The 11,140-nt window shown below is 32.4% G+C and overlaps 1 protein-coding gene across 1 annotated transcript; it reads left to right on the forward strand.

The window, feature by feature from the left end:
• The first annotated feature begins 270 nt into the window (after positions 1-270).
• On the forward strand, positions 271-1,533 carry LOC134705936 (rhodopsin, GQ-coupled-like). Its single transcript, XM_063564649.1, has one exon. The coding sequence runs from the start codon at positions 271-273 to the stop codon at positions 1,531-1,533; it is 1,263 nt and encodes a 420-aa protein (XP_063420719.1).
• Positions 1,534-11,140: the final 9,607 nt, after the last annotated feature.

An 11,140-nucleotide genomic window follows, 5' to 3' on the forward strand; every position in this document is an offset into this window, starting at 1 on the left:
ACTTTTGACTTTCCGGTATTAATTTACTATATATAATTATCACGAGGCTTTTTTATTTATTTCCTCGTTTATTGTGTTTTTATTTAATATTAAGGTACTTATACACGAGAACGTAACTACTTGAAATTGCAGAAAGTGGATAAAGAATATCTTCGGACTTACAATGCTAGCTTGATTATCTCGCTAGCCTGGTTAATCTCTTTATACTTACTCTGAAATCAGTGGAAATTAAACCAACGCAGACCTTAAACAGACGTATAATTTGTAAACATGAATGCAACAACTGAACCATCTGATTTATTACGAATTGCAAATGATAAACTAATTATAAATGCTTTACCGAATATCGTGATCACAGTTCTGTATCTTTTCCTTGGAATAGTTGGGAATACGGCTATCATCTACGTGTATGCATTTGCTACTAAAAGCAACATAAACAACAAGTACTTTATACTTGTTCTTGCCATTGTAGACATCATAGCCTGTGTTATTAACTGTGTGTTTACAGTTGTTCTTGATTTCATGCAACTAACATTTACAAATGCCGGGTTTTGTAAATTGTTGCGGGTATTGTGTCATGTGACTGCTTTGATGTCTGCATTCATACTGCTCGTGATTGCTATTCAGCGGTATTTACTTGTGTGTCGTCCATTAGGACGACAAATGACACCGTGTCTGAGAAAATTCTTTGTAGTTCTGTCAGTTATATTTTCATCTATTTTGGGGTTTCCTGCAGTGATTTTCTATGGCATAGCTGATGTGACGCATCTAGGAACAAATGGAACAGCTTGTAAATATATCGACAAAGCAGTTGGATCTCCTGAATTAAAAATCTACAATACAATATTTATGTTAACTTGTATAGTGGGAATAATAGCTGTTTGCGTTTTGTATTTTAAAGTTGTAAGAAGAATACATCAACAAAGAGACAAGTTTTCGAAAGGCAGAAAAAGCAGTAAAAACGAAAAAGACGAATCAACCGATTTTTCTACAAATGATTCTGAAATGCAGTCAGAATCCCGATTAGTCGATATCATAAACAAAGAAAATGCGGAAGGAAGTGTAAAACGAAAAACTTCTTACAACCCCTTTGCTCGATTTTCTAGCCGATCAAACAAAATTTCACATACAGAAGGAACCATGTTGACAAATAATGAAATGCCTTCGGAAACAGGGCTAGAATCTAATAGTTCTAGAAGTTTGGACAGAAGCGCTAAAAGAAAATTGTCCATTAGTGCTACCGCAAAACAGCGTGTTCGGTCAAAATCAAAGAAGATCAAGGAGTCTTTAAAATATCATCGTTTTTCATTGATGTTCATCACTATCACAGCCGTGTGCTTTGCATCGTATATTCCTCTTCGATCCCTTGAGCTAATGGAAGTTCAGGATAAAGACTTTAAAGAAAAGACATTCGGAAACTTTCTGCCGTTATACCGATTTTTGTACACATCATACATACTTAATAACATTGCTAATCCATTCATTTACGGATTGTTCGATAAAGAATTTCGAAAACGACTTTGTTGGAAATAAAAAAAAAAAGAGTATGTATTTTTTTGTAAATATTGAATGTTATCATTAAAAGTTTGTTTTCCTTCCTTTATCCTATTTTATAAACATCAGTAGGGTTAATGTGAAGTTAGACAAGGATGTGGATTGTTTAAGTGGGTTTGTTCTAAAAACAATATATACTTTAAAAACAATATCTTGTTTGTATTATTATGTTATAAGACCCTTTGAAGTATGCAGAATACAAATCTTAAAAGTATTTACATTCTCAATTTTGTGTTGACATAAATCATCGTAGGAATGGTTATATACTTATAAATTAACTGTTTATAAAACTTTTTTTGGTGTTCTTCAACTTAATATACTTTATTTTGCCTTTTTGTGTGATGAACACAAACTCATTACTTTGGTAAATTCATAATTATTACAAACAAATTCGAACCTGCGTTTTGTCAGTGAATGCCGCCGTTAGATTAAACATGTATTTAAAAAAAAAAGCAACAGTAGTATACCGCTGTTCAAAATTCATAAATCGATAGAGAAAAAAACAAATCCGGGTTACAAACTTAAACTGAGGGGAACGTATCAAATATAAGAGAACTGCGACATAACAGAGACACAACATCGAAACGTAACACACACACAAACGAACTATAATGTAACAAAGGCCATTTCCCTGACTTGGTACAGGGCATTTTATGAAAAAATGGTGGGTTTAACCTGGTTTTGTGGCATGCCAAACCTCCCGCTTTAATGGCAGTGTTAATTATAACATTAAAATGATAACATTACACGACAGGGTTGCAATAAATAAACAGAGAAATGGGAGAAAATATAGGACAGAGAAACAAACGAATAATAGCCATCCAAAGGTAACAGTTAAAAAATATTTTTATACGCCAAATGCGCGTTACGTTTAAAAGCTTTCGAACAGAGATATACTGCTGTTACCTTTATGTATATCCTAAACGAGTTTTTACCACCACAAGATTAACCATCTTCCAAGTAGTCCGCACCTTTGTGAAATACTTATGATAGTATTATCATTTGTTAATTAACTGTTCATGCAAACTATATTGGAAATGCTCAGTTTTTTCTTACCCAAATAAGGCAGAGATAACCTTATTCTTATTGACATTACTCCCAAATTTGGTTTACAGTGCTGGTACTACCTAGTCAACTTTGTTAATTATTCAAGCCTTCCAAATGGTTTATCCAATATGTGCTAATGGACTGAAAAGGTTGGTCTCGGGAATTTTGTCCCCGCTAAAGTGTCTTTTTGTAGGAACTTTTTAACAATCTTTTCTGTATGACTTTTGTGCAGTTCTTAATACATCATTATGCCGTTCTTGAGAGTCCTGATTTCTATTCTTTTTTTCTCTCTGAAACTTACAAAAAACGTGTAATCGATGCATATATTCCTAAAAGTTAGCAATGCAAGAATATGTAATAAACGCATTCTGTTTATCGCACATCCAGAAAATTTAATTGAAGAGATGGAAAGTCTCTGAATTTACTCAAAAACAATGGAAATGGTAATATTTCTAGCTCAATGTTCTATAACATATACTTACCTATCAATGAAAATTCCGAATAAAACTACTGCATTATAATAATTTATTATTGTATCATCATCTAATTCGTATGTCATAGCATATCATGGACTATCGTGAAAGGTCGGCCACAAAAAATGGCCCATTTGAAATGTCTTTTAAAAAAGCATATCATATCAAGGCAAACAAAGGTGACATAGCTTATGTGTAGTCAAAACAATATAATTTGAATTATGTACGTCAACATTAGTTTGGAAAAAATATGTTTCGAGCCGAGTTCTTCGTTAGGTGTGCCGAGTTTGCGTCAAATGCGTGTTTAACGAGAGAGGTTATATATGTATAACAGATCGCTTTGGACATTATTTTATTTATGATGTGTTTGTTGCAAGTGTGACCGATAATGCCGTGGCTTCATGACGGTTCAAGTTTTTGAGAAAATCTAGCATAATTCTGGTACCTTTAGTAACTATTAGGACTTCAATGACATTTGTCGAGAATTGGGTAAAGTACTTTTTACAGTAATATTTATCATGCGATAACGTTTTATAACTCAAGAGGAAATTTAATCAACTTGTTTTGAAGAGAGTGTTATGTCACCTTTTTGTGTTTGAAACGCGGCATTTGAGTGGGTTTCCTATCCTGTAAATGTATTGCAATGGGAAAGCTATATTGACAGGAAAGCAAACTTCAAACGTTCAGAGTGCCGGATGCATTATCATATTGAACATATTGTTTTCCTGCCGAAGGTCGGGATTCTCTCCGGTTTCCTCCATCATTAAAAATTGACCGCCACAATGTGTAGCCAATAGTACTACTGAGACTGGCATTAAACACCAACATTTAATCATAAAATAACAATTAAATTACATATCGTCTAGAACACTAGAATAGATTAGCGAAACTGGGCGTAACATAAGTTGACCATGGCTGAAATTCGACTCCTCATAGCAGTTTATATTGCCCCTAAATGACGATTTTTGTTTGACAATTTGTGTAAGTATTTAAATACACATTTGTCATAAAGAGCAGTTATATATAGATAGATACTTTGAATGAAAGAAAGGACCATCAAGAAAACGTGTAAAAATCAGTCAAAATGGAAATCGTAGCTCGTAAATCGACTTCTTTTACGAGGAGTTGTCTCTAAGTGACGACCGTAACTTGATCCTTTTTGATTATTCTCCTTAAACCATGAATGAAAGAGTAGAATTTCAGCCATACTTGACTGATATTATGCAAAGATTCGCTAGTCTATTCTTGTTTTCAAGATAATGATTAGGCAATTTAATATGATTTCAGAAATGATTGTTGGTGTTCAATGCCATTCTCTGCGCTATTGGCTATTTATCGTGGTGGTCATTTTTTATTGGTGACTAAAGAGAAAATTTAGACAACTTGTTTTGAAGTGAGTGTTATGTCACCTTTATGTGTGTTTGAAACTCTGCATGCGAAGTGGGTTTGATACCCTGTAAATGTATAACAATGGAAGAGCTATCAGGTGGGACACATGCTGTTTAGTTCATTACTATCACCGCCGTATGCGTTGCATTTCAATCCTATGAGCTAATGGAAGTTCATGATAAAGACTCTAAAGAAAGGACATTCGGAATTTTCGAAAACGACTTTGTTAGAAATAAAAAAAATAGAGTTTGCATTTTTTTGTAAATATTGAATGTTATCATTAAAATTTTGTTCTCCTTTCTTTATCCTATTGTGTAAACATCATAAAAACTTAATGTGAAGTTAGACAAGGATCTGGATTTTGTATAAGTGGTTTATTTTTCTTCTAAAAAACAATTATAGTTATTTTTGAAAAATATATCTTGTTTGTACTATTATGTTATAAGCATTTGTGATGTACGATGAATACAACACTGATTTGTTTATAGAGTTGACATTCTGAATTCCGTGTTGACATAAATTATCATGTAAATGGTTATGATTATAAATTAACTGTTTGAAAATCTTTTATTTTATCTTATTTTTTAAATACTAAGGATTTTTTACCACAGGAATAGATCACCTTTAAAATATTTGTAATTAAAAAAAAAGCCCTTTTGTAATTTTGGGTCGTTTGGGTCCTTGGTGTTCTTCAACTTAATATACTTTATTTTGCCTTTTGTGTGATAAAGGGAGCGCGATTATCACGATTTCATTGCTCTACAATCCGGATACATATTACTTATAGACTAAGTGGATCCATAATTATTGCAGACAAAATTAAAACCGACAGATTCGAACCTGACTGTGTTTTGTCTAAAAATGCCGTCGTCAGTGTAAGAGTGGTTATAATAGCGTTGACTGTTTACTTACCAATTCCATCAGTGAAATACAGAAACACGAATACATAATTAAAACTTTATACTGGATACTTTCTCTGATTTTGAAGAAGTAGAAGTAACACTTTTTTTTAAATTTAAAGATTTGACAAAGATATGAAAGTTTGAAGATCTTTTGGCCTTTTTTTGTTGTTGTTGTTGTTTTGAATCGATCGGCACGGGTGAGTTTTATGTAGACGAAATATGCGTCCGTAACGTACCAAAATTATAAGCCTGGTATATTTATCGAGTTTTGACAACCACTGCTGGTGGACATTTTGTCCACAAGAATATCATCTACCAAGATGTCCGCCTCTTTGTGGTGACATGAAATGCCAATAATATTTGTATTTTCTGTAAATTAACTGTTTTAACTTTATGAAAACTATTCGCAATGCTCAGAATTTTTTTTATCCCAGTTGCAGCCGATTTCCATGAGTGTGTAGCCATATGTAATTTCTTTGGTTAGCTTGATTGATAGCTTGCTTTTTAGCTGAACCCTGAAGTCATTATTAGGTCAGGTATACTTCCCTCCTTTCGAAGTAGCTTAGTCCAACAGACAGATATATTGGTTACCTGTTTGACTAGTCAACTCTTAAAGGAGGTTAGTTTACCTGACCCAACAATGACTTCATGGTTCAGCTAACAGGCAAGCTAACCAACAATATTACCTTTCAGACTCAATGAAATTGGCTGTAAGGCATAGGTAGCCTTCGTCTTATTTGTTACTACTCCGTTATTTGGTTTACAATGCTGGTACTACCGAGTCAACATCGGTTATGATTGTAGTCTTCTAACTGTGTTGATTCTAGCACCAGTGATGAACCTCATGTAGACAAAACAACGCGTGTATGTTATAAACAAATCTATGCTAAATGAACTGAAAAGGTTGCCCTGGTGATTTTTTTTTTACATTATAGGAGTATATTTGTGGCAACTTTTTTATTTGTTTTTTTAGTGACTTGTGTGCAGTTCTTGATACACAATGATGCTGCTTCTAATATGAAATAGTAATTCTGATATCTTGACTCGTTTTTCGGATATGAAAAAGAATAATCGATGCATAATATATCGCTGTTTATAATGATATATTATTTTATCATCATCTGATTCGCAGATCATGGCATGTTGTGAAATGCCGGTCCCAAAACAATGTCTGTCTAATTGTAATTTAAAGTAAGCGTATCATATCATAGCCAAAAAGTGACATAGCTTATGTGTAGTCAAAAAAAATAATTGTGTACGCCAACATTGCGTGGAAAAAATATATATGTGTTCCGACTAAAACTCCCGAGTCCATCATTAGGTGTGAATTTCGTGTTCGCATCAAAGTTTTACGAAAGAGGTATTATGTATTAATAGACTGTTTGAAACATTATTTTATCATCTATGGTGTTTTGGTTTGCAAGTGTGACCGAGAATGCTGCGACCTCTTGACGGGCGACTGTGTAACTGTTCAAATGTTAGTGAAAACTAGCACATTGTTTATGACTTAAATATCATTTGGCGAGAATTATAATCAGGTAAAGTATTTTTTACAGTAATTTGTATTATGCGATATCGCGGTTTAAATTTTACTGGAGAGAAATTTAAACAACTTGTTTTGAATGAATGGTATGTCACCTTTTTGTGTTTGAAACTCGGCATTTGAATGGGTTTCCTATCCTGTAAAAGTATAACAATGGAAGTTCTATATTGACAGGAAATCAAACTTCAAAAGTTCAGAGTGTCGGATGCATTAGCATATTAAACATATTGTTTTCCTGCCGAAGGTCGGGTTCTCTCAGGTTTTTTTCCATAAATAAAAATTTACCGCCACAATATGTAGCCAATAGAACTGAGAGTGGCATTAAACACAAACATAAAAATTTTAATCATAAAATATCAATTAAATCTAGAACACTAGAATAGATTGGCGAAACTGAGCATAATATAAGTCGAGCATGGCTGAAATTCGACTCCGTATAGAAGTTATTGCCCCTAAATTACGGATTTTGTTTGCCAATTTGTGTATGTATTTGCCTACACTATTGTCATACAGAGCAATTATAGATAGATAGAAACTTTAAATGTCAAAAAGGATCAACAAGGAAAATTTTACAAATCAGTCAAAATGGGAATCATTATAGATCAACTTCTTATACGAGGAGTTGCCTCTAAGTGACGACCGTAACCACTTTTTCGTTTTTGCTTATTCTCTCAAAACAATGGTAGATAAAAAGCAAAGACATAATTGTCAAGCTCAACAAATTTGTCGAAGTGTCTGAAATCGTCGGTTGACCTTTTTATGCGTTATTATCTGTATGTTACCTATTTATGACGATATTTATAATTTATTGAATTTAACAATAGTATTAATTGATAGAGAATATTTGTCAACAGCAAATAAAATCAGCAAGACAACAGCAACAAAAACTGATCGTAATAAAAAAATATACTCTTTAATGGTGAAAAGACACATAGCTCAGGTTTGGGACACTGGATATTTAGAGCATTTAGATTGACTAATTTTAAACCAGTAAACCGGAAAAGGACTTGATAACTTTGAGTCAAAAACTTTTATCAGCTCAGACATATTCCAGGGGTCGCTCCGCTATTTCGACACTCCTTTCGTCCGACACACCATCAGCACGATACCACAATAGTCTTACATCTCATTTGCAATATATTCCGTTATTTTGACATTCTAATAGTCCGACACATGTGCAGATCATGATTGAAAATCTGGTTCACAGAACCTGTAGATGTTGTATTAGAACGTGTGTCTATTCTCCCTTTTGAGTATATGTGGAATTAAATGAAGACAGCAACTCCCGTCTGGTATGTGAGAAGCATAATCCTAAGATATAAGACAATTTATAACCTTGATATATTTTGATTTATTCCTGCAAATTGTGACCAAAAATCCACTAAAATGTGATTTGGGTTGATGGTTGCTGTTTGCTTTACGTCCAGTGACAAATGTTTCATGCATGTTCAGGGCGACTGAAATAATATTAACATGTAGATCCCGAAATAGCAGGATGTCGCCCGGATTCAAGGGTGGAAAATTTGGATCGCCACTGGGAAATGAAGGTATACTGGTATTGGACAGAATTTTGATCGGACGTGGCTGTGTCTTCTTAAATCCTGCACAGCCATACGGGAACAATGAGAGATCGTTTTTTTTGATAATGATTTAGATGCATCCGTAGTGAAAAGTGTGGACTCGATCAAAATTTGATTCTTTATTGAACTCTTGATTAAGGTTGTTACTCAGTTAAAGCGGGTGGATCTTACCGTCAAGAGTGGACCAACATGAATATATATACTAAACCTTTTCAATTGGAAAGCAAATAACAACACAGCATTGGTGAAAAATGGCAGGAAGTCACGGTACTCTGAAACAGGGACGCTAGATATCAAAGGGACAATTTAACTCATAACTTAAAGACGAAAATACACTGACAACGCCATGGATAAAAATGGACAATCAGACAAAAGTTCATAAAACACAACTTACAAAAAACTAAGATTGAGCAAATTATTTGATAGCCAAAATATGCAATTTTATGAAAAACTGAGCGAAGTAATTGGGGAAGATAGATCAAGTCCAATTTTATGAAGAATACAGCTATTGTTTGGGGTCAAAGGATTAAAGGTCACAGACATAACAGCAAATGATCGGCTGATTTTTTGAAAATATGTAAAACCATATATAGGTCACGGAAGTAATAAACTAAAAGAGACTGAAAGGGTAATCTTTTGTTTTTTAAATATTAGACATCCATTAACAAGCAACACTATTCATAGTTCAAAAAGTTAAATGTGACAGAAAATGTAAATTTTGTTTGGTTAAAAATAAATACAATTTTTAATGGTTAAAAAATCTACTATCTTTTTTTTCATTCCTTTCTCGGTTACAGACAGGTATAAATGAAATCATATATTTCTCTCGAAACAACGTCTTTTCTATATTCATTGTGTTTCGTATGTAGATGTCTCGATTAATTTTCAGCATACTCAATATCTGCTTTCTTCATAAAATAAAAAGACAAGATACTTCGTTTTTTATTTTTTTAGAGCTTGAAGTAATGTATAGAAAAGTCCATTAAAGATAACATGTTGCCCTATTGATGAATCTTTTTTTTTTGTTGCTGTAGTTTCATTGACATGAGACCACATCTCTTTTAGATTCATATTCAATCATTACCATCAGACTAGTTAGTTACATTCTACCTCGTCTTGGGAGGATAACTGTTATGGCTTCCACATAATACATTTTCATAAAGATGCATGTATTCATCATCGATTGACATACATTTTATACCGAGTTTACATTTTTTTAAACTAAAACTGAAAAAATCAAAACCTTTCACATTAAAATTGGTTTTGCTTCAAATGAATTTTCAGATTGGGACTAATTGGTTTAAGGATGTACACCTCTGAGGAGCCAACAATTTCTAGAATTAACTTTTTTTCTAACCCTGTTTTTTGGGTTCATATGACTGTAAAAAAATAATTGGTGAAGAAAAAATCATATGGTGGTGCACTTCTTTCTTTGCTACGGCCCTTTGAAAGTACCCAATTTTGATGATTTTCTCATTTTTCATCAGTTTTTACCTATTTTTGGGCTATAATCATGAAAAAAATCACATTTCCACAATTAAACTTTTTGTCATACTTTCAATAAAGATAAAGGGGACCAATCTGAATAAATTTGAATTACAAAAACTATAGGTAGGTGTTAATATAAGAAAGTTTTATCATATTTTGATGCTTTTTTGTGCCAAATTTACCATGTTGTCAATTTTGTAAATTTGAGATTTTTCTCCGTTTTAAGTACAAATTGCATATTTTTTCAACTTCTTTGTTATAAATGTCTGAAAACATACATATCTAAGAAATTTGAAAAGAAAAAAGGGATGTGGGATGAACATGTTTCTGGTAAAATAATTTTTTGTATCCCTCACCCATTTTTTATCGAAATTTTGGCTAAAAATACTGACTTGATTGGTAATAAAATTTGAAAAATTGATTACTCAAAAACTACTCATTGGAAATACCCTATTTTTTCACATAGTTGGATTTGATTATAACATTTTTTAAATTCATTCATATTTTCCACTTGTACCACATGTTTTAGACATAATTCCAGAACGAGATTTCAACGAGACTGAACGAGACTGAAATGTCAGAAGAATACATCCTTAAGAGCCCATGCATGCACTTCTATAACTTTTTGACAATGTATTTTACCAGACAGATATCTTTGTAACTAGTTCTAGTTCAGCATTGCTATCAGTGTTCAAAATTTTCACACATGAAATGACCCGTATCTATATAAAATTGTTAAATCATTTTTTTAAAGTCAGAGATTGCATTATGGTACCAAAAATTACTTACAAAGTTTACTAAATACTTTGATAGAAACAAATATTTGGTTTGGAAGTTTCACTGTTCCCGTATTAATATCATTACAAAGAGTATTATATATCACATCATAATGGCTACAGTGATATTGTTTTTAAAACAAGATAGACCCTATAAAATTATTTTTCATTTTTTTAAAACAAGATAGACCCTATAAAATTATTTTTCATTTTTTTAAAACAAGATAGACCCTATAAAATTATTTTTCATTTTAATACACATATTTTCAAAGATTATCAAATCAATATTGCAATAAGATACCTTTGTTAGTATTCACATTGAATTTGTTTTCATAAATTAATACATATTTATATATGTATTGTTATACAATGATAAACCCTTATGATC

The sequence above is a fragment of the Mytilus trossulus genome, chromosome 2, assembly GCF_036588685.1.
Source record: "Mytilus trossulus isolate FHL-02 chromosome 2, PNRI_Mtr1.1.1.hap1, whole genome shotgun sequence".
Lineage (NCBI taxonomy): Eukaryota > Metazoa > Mollusca > Bivalvia > Mytilida > Mytilidae > Mytilus > Mytilus trossulus.